The 17,717-nt window shown below is 39.1% G+C and overlaps 1 protein-coding gene across 3 annotated transcripts in view; it reads right to left on the reverse strand.

Moving 5' to 3' along the window:
* The window catches only part of GRM7 (glutamate metabotropic receptor 7), a 966,696-nt gene that overhangs the window by 181,476 nt on the left and 767,503 nt on the right, over nucleotides 1-17,717 (reverse strand). For all 3 annotated transcript variants that reach the window (XM_066351400.1, XM_066351399.1, XM_066351398.1), the window contains exon 8: nucleotides 6,640-7,575. In XM_066351400.1, coding sequence (XP_066207497.1) covers nucleotides 6,640-7,575 — 936 coding nt within the window. The remainder of the gene's footprint in view (nucleotides 1-6,639; nucleotides 7,576-17,717) is intronic.

Below are 17,717 nucleotides of genomic sequence, written 5' to 3' on the forward strand. Positions count from 1 at the left end.
GTGGTAAGTGGTCTCTAATGCTCTGACAGGCACCAAAGAAGAGAGATTTGTTTGATGATCCTGCTGTTAGTTATACAGCTGAGGCCTGGGACTCTTTTTTTTTAAAGATTTTATTTATTCATTTTAGAGAGAGAAGAGAGAGAGAGAGAGATACAGAGAGAGAAGGGAGGGAGGAGCAGGAAGCATCAACTCCCATATGTGCCTTGACCAGGGAAGCCCTGGGTTTTGAACCAGCGACCTCAGTGTTCCAGGTCAATGCTTTTACCCACTGCACCACCGCAGGTCAGGCAGGCCTGGGACTCTTGGTGGCTGTAGTGGCAGAGGGAAAAACACCTAATACGCTCCAGGAAGCACCCCACTGGTCTCTTGTTGAGTCTTCCCTTTTAGTAGAAATTTCTCTTTCTAGAGTTCTTCTCTCTTCAAATATTGAGTGATCAGGGCCTTGGTTTTAATGTAGTTAGCTACTTCCTTAAGCTCTTGGTGTTTACCTGCTCAACCACTTATTCTTGCTAAAGGAAGGGACTAAGATGGTAGAGGTTCCAATTATCCTGGGTGATTTCACCTGAAATCCACTGATGCATCATCAGAAGGAGAGAAAGGCGGACTGCACCGTGCAAAGGCATGGGCTAACACCAAATGTGTGAACAGCTGGTTTCAGAGGGTAAGTGGAGATAAGTCCAGTTATCACCAAGATCACAGAAGGAAGCAGAGAGGAGATAGTGTTATATGCTTCTGATATAGATAGAAACAGACAAAGTAAACAGCAGAAGATCTCAGCCACCAATCTGCATGCCTGTCACAGCATGCATGCACCAAGAGCCTCAGTATCAACTACGTATTGGAACACTTCTCCACACTGTGTTTAGATGCAAGGTGAAGCTTCTCACTCAGCATCCCAGAAGGGAAAACAGGGATTTTTCTCTTAAAGTATGTTTGTGTATGTGTGTGAATATGTGCATATTTATCTGTCTAGAAGTAGAGACATCAGACTGTTGACAATGATTGTCTCTAGAGGATGGGATAATGGGAGTCCCTTTTCTTTCCTCATTTAGCTGCTGTTTGAAAAAAGATTAAATAGTGGGCAATGTGACTTTCAAAATCAAAAAAAGAAAATATCTACAAGTATATCTCTATTTCAGTAATAAAACTATGTAACTCCAAAGGAAAGATAAGGCATAATCTATTCACATATTCTTTTAATGTTCAAACCTGCTTTCAAAACTGCTTTATCTTTCTAATCCCTCGGGCTTTCTTCAATCCTGTGCCATCCCTTGTCAATCTACTATAATAGCTACGTAACTGGTTTCCTACTTCTACTTGATTCTCACTCTTGTACCATTTACTGAAATCCCCATTCAAAAAATCCAATGCTCATATCTCTCCCACATTTATCAACTTGTTACACTGCCATAGCTTTGAGGAGAAAGTCTAAAAACCCCTCCCGTCACTGACTCATTGCCTCTGCCGCGCGGAGTCCAGGTCCACAAAACCAGAGGGGTTGCACTTGCACCAGAGGGAGTCCACACAGATTTCAACATGTGCATAAGAGAATATTTCATCCTAAGCAAGCACAACAGACATTTCAGATTACAAACTATCATGTTTAAAATTAACTTGGCCAATTACTTTGAAAAGATGTGATTCTTGCCAAAAATTTAATTTGGGAATGAAACATTGGGGATCACATTATTTCAAAACTTGCCCACAGAAGGCACTTTCATTATTACAATCTCTTATATTTGCATATGTCAGTCAGGGAAGTGTAATCTATCCCTCACTCTATGTGCCATGTGCTAAAAACACCACATCCTATGTTTTAACATGTGATAATTTCTTACAAATTGTCATATGGCTTTCTCTGCCAATTAACTCCAAGATGCTTGTCACATTATCTGTGAAACTTCAGTGGAGTTCCCTTCTCTTCATTCTTTGTGACAAGTGTAGCATGCCTTGTACTAGTCAATGTTTGTCTTACGTCCCAAGCTGACCACTAGCACTGAGTGTCTGAAAGAGAAGGACAATGTCTTCTTTAGCTCTGTATCACAGCCCTCCACACACTACCAGGGGTATTGTAGGTGCTTCATGTTAGCAGTTCAATTGCTGAAGAATCATGAGATAATTTTAATCAAATCAAATAGTGTCAAAGCATACATCAATGTACAACTCCTAAAGAGAACTAGGACTCCTTTTTCTGTATGGCATTTGCCAATTTATAAAAAGAGATTTGTAATCATAGACTAAAGGCTATCTGAAACACACCCTGTTTTCTTGACTATTCTTTACCTGTAAACAAATTACTCCTAAAGAAAGCCTTTCATTGGCTTTCATGTAACAGTAACAAACAGCTGGATGAGAAGAGCTATCACATGGTCCTTCGTTGGAGCCAATACAAATCAGAAATGGTGCCTGCATTTCAAATTCTTCCAGTTCTGACTTATTGGTAGTGGCTACCTAAAGACTGGTTGATGAGAATTTCAAGATCACACCTGGGTTCAGGAGAAGCATGCCATGATTGATCAGTGGTGTCTTTTTTGCATTAGGATATGTTAAATATTTCTGCTCTCTATATTAGCCCTTAGACTGGTTGTTGCTTTGTGGTCAGATGCTGAGAAATGTTCTACTACACACAGCAGATCAAAAGGTCTTGGCCTATGGTTTCAACCCCTTCAGAAGTACCCCTGGGAAACACTCCTATCCGCCTGACCTGACCTCTTGCTATTGCTGATCCCAAGGACAGTATCTGGGTCCTGGATTTTAAGGGTTTTGGCTCAAATGTTGGGGTTGACACTTCATTCAGAGCTTCCTATTCTAGACTTTGTCTTTGACCCTGGATATATCCTTCTGATTTCCTAGTTCCTTGATCTCCGGACTTCCCTCTTGTTTAGGATGAGAACTAACTTATTCCCAAAGGCTCTAAAAATATAAATTAAAGAAACATTTACAGAATGTATTCTGTGACTTGGGAAAAAAAATGCTCAGATGGATTTAAGACTGTCATTTTCCCTCATGCTCATTAAAAAACAAAAAATCCTCAATTCCTATGTTCCATTTTAGCCTTATAAAGCAGTGGAGAGGGCAGATATAAAATACTTTTTAAAACAAATTCCTCTTATAATTATTATAGACACCATTTTGAGAATCACTGAGTTAAGGACTCTGAGCAACTTCAATAGCCCCAGTTCTGTTATTTAGTGGAATAATTCTTCAATTGAAACCAAAATATCCTGTTATGTGCTATAATTCACCCTGGTTCTGTTCAGATATATGTAAAGAATGGCCTGTAGGTGACACTGTTGAAGACACAGTCCTTCCTTCAAGCCACTCCTCTCTTTCCAGCAAATTTTTCTCTGACCAGCAAATGCCTCAATCTTTTTCTGTCTTCTCTTCTCACCACCTTCTTATCCAAACAAATATGCACAGAGGAGAAGACCTGTGAGACCCGGTTATCTTTTTCCTTGTATACCACCGTCCACTCTGCCTTTGCAGAGCCAAGTGATACAAAAATTGTCCCGACATAAGAAGTGATATAATGGTCTACCTAGAAAGTTCTCCAGATAACAATTAGCTACAAAGCTCTAAATAAAAATAGCTTTTATAGGCTTTCTCAGATATTGGCAGGGTAACCTGTATCTTTTCTATCTGATGCATGCTTCTAATCCAGGTTGCATGCAAAACTGTATAAAAACTGTGGATAGATATATGCACAAGACAAGCTTTTGTTTTCCATTGAAAAATGATCTAGTCCTCCAACAGATAGTGCCATTATATAATAATGGGATATTACCACAGATCACTAAAACAAATGGCTCCTACTGTGCTACTGCTCTACTATTGGTCATGTTTCCCTGAATCATTACAGTCACCTATATATACATCCTAAAACCAGGAATCGTCCTTTTACCTCTTCCCTCTCTGGCCATGTTGCAAAATCCTCAGTCTAGAAGTTACAGGGTTAGCAATGATAAGACAAGATAGCATCTTCCTTAACAAGAGCAAAAATAAACTTCATGGGGATTGATGTTTTGAAAAAAAAATGAGGAGCACTCCTCATATGTTATGCTGTGCTAAACTGATGAGAAAGTTCAGGAAGATATCCAGAACTTGGCAAGAACGCCTTTTCCTGTGACTTCTTTGTTGCATTTGGCAATTTTGTCACCATCCACAATTTAAGTTCCATTGTTTTATATGCAGTAAATATTTTCCATTGTTCACTCATGCTTCTCTAATCATACGCCTATTGTTAAGGTGTATGCATTTTCATATAACAATTCACTATTCCCATCTGGCAATTCAGTACCTTTGTGCCAATCAACCATGTGAAACATTAGAACCCACTGAGGGTATGTATACAGGATGAACGTATGCCTTTTAAACTCCAGGATTGAAAAGCCACTGCCACAGAGAGCTTACATTTTCTGGCAGTCCAGTGCTACCAGCACATCTAGAACAACCAGAATCAGTGAAGTCAGTTCCTAAAACTTTGTATCATTTTCAGGTCTTTCAATGAGTAAATTATACCCCTGACCTTACTTTTCAGACTCATAGCCAGGACTTGAAATAGAGAGAAAAGACAAACAAGATGGTAGAGACGGGTTGTCAAATATGCATCACAGAAGGGTTCATCAATAAAACAACTACAGTTATTCCTCCCTTTTATATGCCTCAAGAATAACTTGATAAGAAAAGGATTTAATGTGTTTTAACCTGTTGTCTGGAAATTGTGTTTGTTTTATTAAGAAAATAATCATTACCTATACAGGCTTTGATGATGTTCATCATGCCCCATAAATGGTTCAATGGTTATTGACTTAGCAGCATCCATTTAGAGAAATTTTTTCCTTCTTCTCTATTGCATTTCACTACCCTAACTCATATTTTTATTATTCTCTTGGCTCAGGAATAGATAGAAGCAATAAAATGAAATTCAAGTTGGTTTCACAGACAGTAAACATGCATTATAAATTTGAAACATACCATTAGGAACATACTATGCTCATTGAGCATATATTTTGGAAGAGCTTCCTTTAAGACACTTTATGACTAAAACCATAATCTAAAACCATTTACTGTTCTTGGCTTTAGAATTCTGTATGGTTTCATGAGATATTCACTTTTTAAAAAAATACAGTCTAAACTTACAGCTTTTGAATCAAACAAGATAGTAAAAACATTTTTAGATGGAAAACCAGCAAAATGCTATTAATTCTTTATACAATTAAATAGAGAACAGACATAATAATTTAAAAAAAATCAGACTCAATTTACAGGTTAATAAATTTTTAGATAATCCAACTTCAATCTTTGTTCTCCCTATTTAGGGAACTAAGTCCCTGAATGTTTAAGAGACTTCTCCAAAGTAACATGGTATCAAGTTAGATCCCTACAATGTCCTAACTTCTAATCAAACTGCAACCATGCTTTCTCCTATACAGTGTTCCAGTTAGGACTAGGTCTCAGTTCTGGCTTCAGCTGTACCAACACGTCAGAGCTGCCTTCTTGAGGACACTGCACCCTATTAAGATCAATGCATGAAGATCACCCAATTTGCATATATTCCAATGTATAACCAGATGGGATATGTATAGAAATCAGATGTGTATGAATCACATCTAAAATCACCACCTCAGTGTTGCCATTATTTGCCTGAGTGTTGATCCTACAGCTAGACATACTCATTGCATGAAGAATCAACACTCTATGGCTGCCTAATTTCCAGGTTCATAAAAATTTATAATTATATGTGGGGATCATGTGCAGTAACCATGTTTAAGACCAACATATTAGGGCTCACTAATTTTGAAAACTCTGAACTTTCACAGCTTGATGTCACTTGGTCTACTGCATATGTATGTGGGTGTGTATACACTGTTTCTCCCTCTGCTGGAAAGTTGAGTCTCTGATATCACCCTGAATCAACTGATGTAATTAATGTACTTAAAAATGCATTTCTCAGAATGTATTCCCACAGTTAAAAGGCATATGATTGTATAAACAGGATGGGGCAAAAGTAGGTTTACAATTCTTCATATGGAAACTAATACAAAACTTAATAAATAATAATACAAAAATAAACTCTGTGTTTCACATGCTCACAACTGTAAACCTCCTTTTTCTCACCCTGTATATATATATGCACACACACATACATGCAATTGGGCAACTCCAATATTTGGTATAGCTCACATACTAGATGCAATCCACAGTGACAACCTAAACAGCCATTAAGAAGAGAGAGAGCAAGTACTGATCATCCTTACCCTAGAGGATAAGGAACTGTGACACTCTTCTCCTATCCTAAAGAAATAGGTGTATAAATAGAGAGAGTGGAGAATTAATAGGAGGATTTAATTTTGATAGATTAAACAATTTCATACAGAATAATCTCTTGCTACATAGAATAATGCTATAAAAAATTAACTCAAAAAGGCTACTGCTGATTGGTTTCCAGTAGAATAAATGAAGCAAAGTTCACTGCAGACTTTAGACTTCTGTAGCATTGGTATCTATTCATTTTGGATTTCTTTACTCTTGGGAATACCATCCTATCTATATAAAACCTCTTACTCTATACAATTAATTTAGTTTCAATATTTCAAAAAATTAACACATTTGAAATGTGTGGTGTGCATTTTCACTTACCTTTTCTGCTGACTGAGCGGTGCCAAAAAAAATTGGAATGAAGGCAAGCCATACTATACATGTTGTGTACATAGTGAATCCAATGGGCTTGGCTTCATTAAAATTCTCTGGGACACCCCGAGTCTTGATGGCATACACAGTACATGTGACCATGAGAAGAATGCTATATCCCAATGAGCAAATGATTTGGAGGTCTGTAATGTCACATTTGAGAACCCCCCTAGCCAGCTCAGGGTTCATTGTCTTATGTTCATCATAGTCTACAATGATGTTGGGTGGGTCAACGCCAAACCAAATGAAAACACCTAGAAGCTGAACTGATATTAAACTTGAAGTGATTGCCAACTGTGACGTCGGGCTTATGAGTCTGGGAGCTGTCACTGATTTCTTGCCCTGCTCAAATATGCGATAAATCCGATTGGTTTTTGTCAAGAGAGCTGCATAACTGATGCACATCCCCAAGCCCAAGAAAACTCTCCGGAAAGAACACACTGCCACATCAGGCTTGGCTATCATCAGGAAAGTGATGATGTAGCAAAGAAAGATGCCCGTCAGCAGAACGTAGCTGAGCTCCCGCCCAGACGCCCGGACTATGGGCGTGTCATTGTAGCGGATGAAAGTGGCCATGACAAAGATGGTGGCGATGATCCCCAACATTGCTAAGAAGACAGGGATGACGGCCCAGGGGGAATGCCACTCCAGTTTGATGATGGGGATATCCTGGCAGCCAGTTCGGTTTTCATTGGGCCTCTGGTCATAAGGGCAGTGCTGGCATGTCATCTCATCAAACTGGTACTGGTAGCCATCGCAAGGCTCACAGGTCCAGCAGCAAGGTGTTCCCTTCTGTGTCTTCTTTCTTTGTCCAGGTTTGCATGGCCGTGTACATACTGAGTGGGGGATCTCCCGGACTCCTTTACCCCATTGCATGTCCTCGATCTGCAGTGTAAGAAATATGAAGGGGCAACAGCCACATTATTCAAGAGAAAAAAAAAAGAATTAACAACAAACAGTAATAATAGAAGTATTTAACACCTGATGAAGTTATGTAACTTACCCCAGCTATTAGGAGCGACAACCAAGACTTGACCCCCTACCATTTCATTGCAATATCCTTATAGTTCATCACTATAGAATATATTCTAAACATGCTTGCTTCTAAGATTTTCCTTTGGCAACTTGTAAAAATACAAATTCATTTTCCCCTCCAAGACCTCCCAAATAAAAATATCATGAAGAAGAACCTTTGGATCTTTCTTTTTAACAAGTACCCAGAGGATTATTATGATTAGATAAACTGAGAAATACTGACATGCTCTCTATTGCCTTCTCCAGGCTAAGTTCAAAGGTCTCAAACCAAGTTAAACAAACAAACAAACTAACAAAACTTCTATGTAATATAAAAAGCTACAGTCATCTCCTAAAAAAAAGGTTTTAAAATTATTTTGGATGATTTTCAGTGCTGACCACTTTCCCTAAAATTCTGTAGGCATCATTGCCATTTTTATTGAGAAATTTTGAAGCAAAGTAAAGATGTGGGGACCTCTGCCTATATAAACCAGTGGGGATTGTGGCTGAGTGAAAGAGAGGGCTGCTGGAGTCCCAGGCAATCTTCCTAAAGGGCCTGCACATGGACTTACTCAGACTCACTCCTTCTGAGCTCCAGCACTGGCGCAGCCGCTCAAAGGGCACCAGGGACAGATTGGGAGGAGCTGAGTTGTCTGGCATCAGGAAGAGTTAAGAGGTGCAGCTTTCTCCCTAACAGAAGTGCTGGCAAAGGTCACATTCCTTTGCTGAGCCCTTTCTCCACAGAACCATCATGTCTAAATTTCCATCAACCTGACTATCACTTTTTGCCCCACCCTGGTGATTCCCTGAGGCCCTATCCCACTCAACTCTCAGGCCCACTGAAGCTGCTTCCAGTGTCTTTTACATATGAATGGCCTGTCTTGGCCCACACCTCAGACTTTCCTTAAATCTCTCAAACAAGCAGCATCTGGCCAGGGCATTTTGTGTACTTCTCACTAAGTGCCCCCGGGCTTGGCACTAATGGCAGACTGCCTTGGTTTGCAGCTTCGCCTATCCTAAGCATCTCCAAGCCCAGCACAAGTAGCAGCCATCTGCAGATCACTGTGTAGCTCATGCCAGGAGGCCCCAGGAACAACATAGGTGGTGGTTGAGCCTGGCCAGGACCTCTGGGGAAACCTCAGAGCCAGTGTAGCCAGTGGACAGCTTCCGACCATGTTGAAGCACCACTCAACCATCTCCACAAGTAACATACCCAAAGTACTGACTCAGTGAGCACCACAGCCCTGCTGAAATAAATCTTGCTCTGTAGGGCAGTCCTCTTAACAGCTGATCTTCCATGGTGGTCAGAGCCAGTCCTTGCAGCTGATCAGCCTGGAAGTAAATCCCTTCCATTGAGGTGCCAACAGTAATCAAGGCTCAACTACATGAAGAAGGTGTACACAGCCCACACAGGGGTGCCCATCTGGAATGCCCTGCTCAAGTGAACAGGAAGGCTATGCTATTAGATCCTACAGGACCCCTACTACATTAAGGTACTCTACCAAACTGGAAAGATGTAGCAGCACTATCTAATGGCTAGAAACAAATACAGGGAGGCAGCCAAAATGAGGAGACAAAGAAACATGTCGCAAATGAAAGAACAGAATAAAACTCCAGAAAAGGAACTAAACAAAATGAAGATAAGCAATCTACTAGATGTAGTATTCAAAACACTGGTTATAAGGATGCTCAATGAACTTTTCAACAGTATAAAAAGGACATGGAAACCATAAAAAAGAATGAGTGAGAAATGATGGGCATACAAACTGAAATGAAGAATAATTTATAGGGAATCAACAGTAGAGTTGACAAAGCCAAAAATCAAATCAGCAATTTATATATAAGGAAGCAAAAAACTCTCAACCAGATCAGCAAAAAGAAAAAGGAATCAAAATGAATGAGGATGGAGTAAGGAGCCTCTGGGAAAACTGCAAGCATGCCAACATTGACAACATGGGGGTGCCAGAAGTAAAAAAGAGAGAGCAAAATAATTGAAAACCTGATGGAAAACTTCCCCAACCTGATGAAGGAAATAGACATACAAGTCCAGGAAGCACGGAGTCCAAAACAAGATGAACCCAAAGAGTCCCATACCAAGACACACCATAATTAAGATGCAAAGGTTAAAGACAAATAGAAAATCTTAAAAGCAGCAAGGGAAAAACAGTTACCTTCAAAGGAACTCTCGTAAGACTGTCAGCTTATTTCTCAAGAAAAACTTTGCAGGGTAGAAGGTATTGATTGGTAAAAACATTCAATGTGATAAAAAGCAGGAACTTACAACCAATAATACTCTGTCCAGAAAAGCTATCATTTAGAATTGAAGGACAGATGACTTTCCAGACAAGAAGTTTATTACCACCAAAGCAGAATTACATGAAATGTTTAAGGGTCTTCTTTATAAGAAAAAGAAATAAAGATTAAAAAATATAAACAACAAAGTGGCAATACATACATATCTCTCAACAACTGAATCTAAAAGACAAATAAACAAGCAAAACAAAAACAGACTCATAAAAAAAATTTAAAAACAGACTCATACATACAAAGAACATTTTGACAGTTACCAGATGGGTGGGGAGTGGGGAGGGTAGGTGAAAAAGGTGAAGGGATTAAGAAGTTGATAGTTACAAAATAAATGGGTAGTTATAGAATAGTTATGGGGATGTGAAGTACAGCATAGGGAATATAGTCAATAATATTCTAATAACTATGTATGGTGTCAGATGGATATGAAATATATTGGGATCACTTATTAAGTTATCTAATGTCTAATCACTAGAGGTACACCTGAAACTAATATAATGTCACCTTTAATTGAAAAATAAAAAATGCTTAAGAAAAAAATTTTTTAAAAGAGAGATAAGGGGGAATGAAAATTAATTCATAGTTCATTAAAATTTTAGTGCCATGTTAAAACAGGATATAATTTACAGAGGGGTGTGATACTTCCGTCAAAACTTGAATAAGACCTATATTTAAAATCTGAATCCAAGTAGTTAACTCTGGGGAAAAATGGCTCAGGTAGTAAACTTTATAAATTACCACAACCTTCCAATGGTTGAATTTAAACTTTAACCAGACCCGAGAATCTTCAGATGATTCATGTGAACTCAAATGCCTGCGTACAAAACCCAAGTCAGCACTAGTAAATCTAACTAAGTATAAATTAAATAAATCTAACTAAATATAAAACATCATCACTTTTTTCCCGATGTCATCATTTTGGTGGCAATAAGTCATTGGCAGCCATCCCAAAGTCATAAAATTAGGGAAATAATTTGTTATAAGAGAAAAAAATATGCACTAACTTTACAAATGTCAATTTTAAGATGCTGGAATATAAAAAAAATACTATTATTAAAACAAATGTCAAATTAAAAGGCCCTACTCATGGTTAGTAAGAGAATTTAAAAAACTATAAGTAAATTTTATTAGCTAAACTTGAGATTGTTTATTCCAACACTAGTGGATACTAATATGCTGTGATTAAACTTGATCTATAGGAAAAAATGTAGAGCTCATAAAATATAGAAACAAATTATCATTGTCATATTTTACAGTCAATTTCAAATGTTGCCAGCTCACTATTTTTAGTTCCCCTTAGATTAAAATAAAATGCCAACAATGCTGAATAGCTTTTATTTTCCCTCGACTTATCCAAATATATACAAGGGTTGTAACTACAAACACTGCATTGACTGATTGCTTAATTTGTTTTAAATTTTCATTTAAAGTAAATCTCAACTCAATTTAATTGTATATATTAAACCAACAAAGTTGCCTATTGCTCAAAATGAACAAAGTCTAATTTACTTGCTTTGCCAACAAAAATCATTATGAATAATATAGGCTGGAGCAAAAGTAGGTTTATAGTTGTGATTATGTAAAACAGTTTACTCTTGTATTATTCATTAATTATTATATTATTTTCCATACAACTGACAGTAATCCTACTTTTGCCCCATCCTGCATAATCCATGTTCCATGGAGATACTGAGTAACCTTTATAATTTCCTGTGAGAATTTTGTTAAAGCAACGCATATGATTTGTGCTTATTTATACCCATCCACATAAAATCAGTGCCTTTTTTCATAAAAAAAAAAATAGTCACCTGCAAATGCTTAGAGGCAACTATTTAGGGAAGAATAATAATTCAGAGCTATGAAAAATCAACCGTAATGTCAGAAGGCTAGCAGGAGTGTAAATTTCAAATTTTTTCTGAACTCTGCAACAAAACTGTTTCAGTTAGCTGGGAAGCCTAACCTAAGGTGTAGAAAGGGAGGAAAAGGCTTGGGTGTTTAACATCATTTACTTTAGAAGATATAGTTCTAACTTCCCTGATATGGTTGCATTTTCCTCCTGGACACCCAAAATTTATGGTTATTGAGTTCTACATCTGATTAGTAGCTGACTTATGGGACATAACTATTGAGATCCCAGCTCTTGGCCAGAGAATAAAACTTTATAGCTAACACCATCAATTAATATGGTGCATGGGACATAGATTATAAGGATATGTGTACTAATGTTTAAGGAAAGAGAAAATTATAGCAGTTATCGCTAATGAAAGTGAAAATTAGCCTGTTGTGAAGTTCTAGGAAAGTGTTCTTCATTCTTAAAAAAGAGACTCAAAGAAGGAATAAACTGTCATCAGCCTTTGAATTTTGATGTGTGCAGATGTGATGCGTGGAGCTCCAGAAGCCATTCTATATCCATGAAGAGGCAAGTCTAAGGAACAAAGCCAATATGCTGAGAATAGCCTAACTAAACAAGTAAATAAATAAATTGTGTCTTTGATGGCATAATTATGTCACCAACTTAACCAACACTGGTACCACTCTACCGCTAAATTTTTAACATGAAATGATCATCTTTCCATAATGACTAATCATGTGCAGTCTACTACCTGCAGTCAAACATCTAACTAGTAACACATTCTTTCTTGTTTCTGTATCTGGTACATGAATCTGTTAGACAACAACCTATAATGTAGGTTCTTACATAAATAATAGGTAGCTCTGGAAGGAAAGGGAACTTTTGAATCACACATGGCCAGAAACACTTGTCTCTGCCTCCTGAAAATGCCCAGGAAAGAGGGTGGTAAAGTCCGAGACTCAGAAAATCCGCTGTGACTCCCCTGCTTCTGGCTCAGACACAAGAAATGAAGCGACATGTGTCTTTTACAGTTCAGTCGCTCCTGTGTTTGGCAAAGGAAAACTGGGGTCTGGCTCTCATAGAGAGTGCATTACTCCACAGGGAATGTGTAGATCTTATGATCACTGGAATTTTAAAATAAAAACCAAATTGGTTGCTGTCTGACAGCCAAAGGCAGGAATCAAACAGTGATAGAAATCTTATCAACAGTATTTGGTGCATCCCTTTTCATCTAGAAGAAATCTGTTCCTTCCCCCATACAGACACTTTCTGTCCGAATGGAAATTCTGTCACTCCAGGGATATTTTCTTTGGTGAAATTGAATTCACACATTTCCAAAGCTTGCAGTGTAGACTAAGCTGGCTGCTGCTTCTATTGCATAATGCTCTGCAATATTACTTTTCCTTATTAAAACTTTTACTAGAATGAGCTCATTTAAAAAGTTTCCTTATGAAAAAGCCATTTGTTCAGTAAAATACATTTGTCCTATTTAATTTATAGAAAAAGACTTTTTTTTTTAAGGAAAAACACAGAGAAATGTTGAATTTATAGTATCAGAGAAGAGCCAGGTTTGGGTTCTGGTGGAGAGTGGGGTAAGGTGGGATGGCAGGAGCTTGCAAGGAGGTCTGTAGCATCTCAATCTCTCTCTCTCTTTCCCTCTCTCTCTTTTTTTTAAGATTCAGATCCTACTTTTATACATTAGGCAGCGTAACTAGACTGAAACAAAATTTCAGGACTGATATATTATATGACAAAAAAATCCCCCCACTAATTCACACTCGCTCAAAATTTGTAATTACAAACATCACCCTTTTTCATGGACTCTAGGAAGAAAGTGCCGTCCACAGTATTACGAGGTTGGCTTTTCTCTGCAGTGGACCACAATCATTTATGGAGGAATCCTGAGCCTCATCTCACTGGAAAGCCCCTGGAGGGCCAGGATGGGATCACTCTGTACTGTTTCTGAAACTGCATTTTCAGTTAAACCAGTGGTTCCCAAATTTGCCTGCACAGGTGAATCACTCAGGGATCTTCCAAAAAATCTGATTAGGCCTCAATGTGTTTTAAAGCTCCTTCAGTGATAATGGAGACAAGGTTGGTAACCACTGACCTAAGCTCTCTGACAGGCTAGCATTCAGAAGAAAACGTTTGTGCTGTTTAGAACACCTGGTGACTACAGATTCACTTCTCCTGGCTTCTATTCTTGACCTTGTGATGCACTATCTCATTAAAAGTTTGAATGGGTCACATAACATGCTCAGTTATTACTTTATTATGAGTTAATGGGAAAGTGTGAAGCTGTAGTAGAATTACAATGTGGACAGTTGGGAAGATCTCCTGGCTTAAGTTTCCTAAGGTCATTGGCCAAACAACTTAAAATGTCTGCAGAGGCTCAGCACATAAACAAAGTGGGTGGGAATAAGAAACATTTCTTTCCCCAAAACAACGAAGTTCAAAGGAACACAGTATCATTCGTGTGTGTGTGTGTGTGTGTGTGTGTGTGTGTGTGTGTTAAATTATACATTAAGAAACAGATTTCATTAGGCAGTTCTGTCTAAATAATTTGCATTTGTTATTTCAATGCCTGCATTTCCCTTAAGTAAAGGGGCAATGAAGTGGATGCTTATTTTAAATGTATGTAACTAAAAACTCCCAGAATAATTGAACAGTTGCCCCTAAAAAAAATCTAGATTTCTCTTTCTTGATGAAACCTCTCTATATCTCTAGCTAAAGGGGTTGAAATGACTTGGTTTCAGAATGACCTTTATTATTATCATTTTTTCAAAACAGACTTATTTGGAACCTTCCAATTTTTTTACAGTAGTGATGTCTTTTTAAAAAATACCATATACTCAGACAGCCAAACACTGCACATGCTGACACTAGTTAGCTGTGTCTTTCTGAAAAATACTTCTACTAGAGGAACCATCCCTTTATAATTTATATGTTAAGTATAAATGATCTCTTATTTACCTGCCTCTAGGACCTTGGTTGGCAAACCACAGCTCGCAAGCCGCATGTGGCTCTTTGGCCCCTTGAGTGTTTAGCAAAGGCCAGCTTAGGAGTACTCTATTTTTTGTTGTTGTTTTTTACAGAGACAGAGAGAGAGAGAGTCAGAGTGAGGGATAGACAGGGACAGACAGACAGGAACGGAGAGATGAGAAGCATCAATCATTAGTTTTTCGCTGTGCGTTGCGACACCTTAGTTGTTCATTGATTGCTTTCTCATATGTGCCTTGACTGTGGGTCTTCAGCAGACCGAGTAACCCCTTGCTTGAGCCAGTGACCTTGGGCTCAAGCTGGTGAGCTCTTGCTCAAACTAGATGAGCCCGTGCTCAAGCTGGAGACCTCGGGGTCTCGAACCTGGGTCTTCCACATCCCAGTTCGACGCTCTATCCACTGTGCCACCGCCTGGTCAGGTTTTCTTATTTCTTTTTTTTAAATTTTTTTATTTTATTTATTCACTTTTAGAGAGGAGAGAGAGAGAGGAGAGAGACAGAGAGAGAGAAGGGGGGAGGAGCTGGAAGCATCAACTCCCATATGTGCCTTGACCAGGCAAACCCAGGGTTTCGAAACAGTGACCTCAGCATTTCTAGGTCGACGCTTTATCCACTGCGCCACCACAGGTCAGGCAGAAGTACTCTAATTAAGTTAATAACAATGTACCTACCTATATAGTTTAAGTTTAAAAAATTTGTCTCTCAAAAGAAATTTAAATGGTTGTAGTGTTGATATTTGGCTCTGTTGACTAATGAGTTTGCCGACCACTGCTCTAGGGACACAGTTCCCTCAAATATGTTTACCAAAGATTAGATATTTGTTCTTGTTCAAATTATTAAATACACCTGAAAGTAATTATTTTTCTTCTTTTCCAAGTGAGAGGAGGGGAGATAGACTCCTGAAAACACCCTCAACCAAGGTTTACCCACAACCCCTATCTGGGGCCATGCTCGCAACCAAGCTAATTTTAGCACCTGAGGCAGAGGCTACACAGAGCCATCCTTAGCACTTGGACCAAAGTGCTCTAATCAGTTGAGCCATGGCTGCAGGAAAGAATGAGAGAGAGAGGGAGTGGGGGGAGAGGGAGGGGTCTCCTGTTCCCTGACTGGAAATCGAACCCAGGTCATCCACACACCAAGCTGACGCTCTACCACTGAGCCAACTGGCCAGGGCTGAAAGTCGTTTTTTTAAACCTTGGAGTTAAGAATAATTTGTAATGACCTGACCAGGTGGTGGTGCAGTGGATAGAGTGTCAGCCTGAGACACTAAGAACCTAGGTTTGAAACCCCTGAGGTTGCTGGCTTGAGCACGGGGTCACTAGCTTGAGCATGCATGATTTCATGGTCACTGGCTTGAGCCCAAGGTCACTGGCTCAGCTGGAGGTTCCTGATCAAGTCGCATATGAGAAACAATCAATGAACAACTAAGGTGCCACAACTATGAGTTGATGCTTCTCATCTCTCTCCCTTTCTGTCTGTCCCTGTCTGTCCCCCCTGCCCCCTCTCACTTAAAAAAAAATTTTTTTAATGCATGTGGATAACTCAAAAATATCTCAGTTTATACTGGTTCAAAACTGAACTCATGATCTGTACCAGGAAATGGCAAACTATGGCCCACAGGCAAAATCCTGCCCACCACCTGTTTTTATAAATTTTCATTGGAGCATCGTCACATATACTCTTCTGTTTTGTCCATGGCTGATTTTATGCTCTCATGGGAGAGTGGAGCAGTTGTGAATGTCCACCCTGCAGAGTCTACACTATGTCCCATCGGGCCCTTTACACAAAATATTGGCTTGCCTCAGATAAAAAAATAACTAAAGGGCAAAGCCCAGTGCAAGGCAGCCCTATGTGTCCAGACACCAGAGGCTTCATCATTTTGACATCTTCCTTTCTCTTACCCAACCCTCTGTTAACAACAATTTGTGTATATTTTATCTCTTGCAAATCACTTAAGTCAATTATTTCATATCCAACAAATATGTATTAAGTACATTTACTGAATGCTGGACCTGCTTTAGTTGCTGGAAACAAAGGAGAGACAGGAATGCCTCAGAGAAAACATGCATTCCTCTTTACTATTTGTTGTTCCTGAATCAGCAGGTTACCAGATTAGCCCCTACCAGCCCTAAATAATAAGTCATCAGCTCTTTTCCGCAGGATACAATAGAATGAGGAGGTCTCAGGCCATAGCCAATGGGAAAGGGAGTTGCCCTACTTCCTGAAAGGGAGCCACAAGACTACCTGGTTCAAGCAGTCTACAGAGGCTGCACAGAAAGAAAAGTCTTGTCCTACAGACAACCTACTGATGTCACAAGGCCAATATCTTCTGGAAACCTACATGTTAACTACCCCCAAATTTGTACATGCAATCCATGAAGTTGTATGAACTGCCCACACTTATATAATATGACATGATGCAATCCCAATGGATATACATAATTTCCTTACTTTTAACCCTTTAATCTCACCCCAAAACCCTAACGCAGCAGGCAGAGTTGAGTTTTGTCCTGTTTCTTTGCCAGTTGACCTTGCAATAAAAGCTTTTTCTTTTCCCAAAAGCCAGTGCCATAGCATTGACTCTTGTGTGCATTGGGCAATGGGCTCTTGCTGGGTAACACTACCACATCTCCTCTGGAGTTTTTCCACCTTCCTTTTCTCTGGGCCCTTCCTAATTCAATTTGTTGCCCTATCCTCAGTGCCCAGAGCCAACTTGCTCCAACTGAGCCATAGCTGTGGGAGGGTAAGAGAGAGAGAGAGAGAGAGAGAGAGAGAGAGAGAGAGAGAGAAAGGAGGGGTGGAGAAGCAGATGGTCACTTCTGTGTACCCTGACCAAGAACAGAACCTAGGACATC

This window comes from Saccopteryx leptura, chromosome 10 (genome assembly GCF_036850995.1).
Source record: "Saccopteryx leptura isolate mSacLep1 chromosome 10, mSacLep1_pri_phased_curated, whole genome shotgun sequence".
Taxonomy (NCBI): Eukaryota; Metazoa; Chordata; class Mammalia; order Chiroptera; family Emballonuridae; genus Saccopteryx; species Saccopteryx leptura.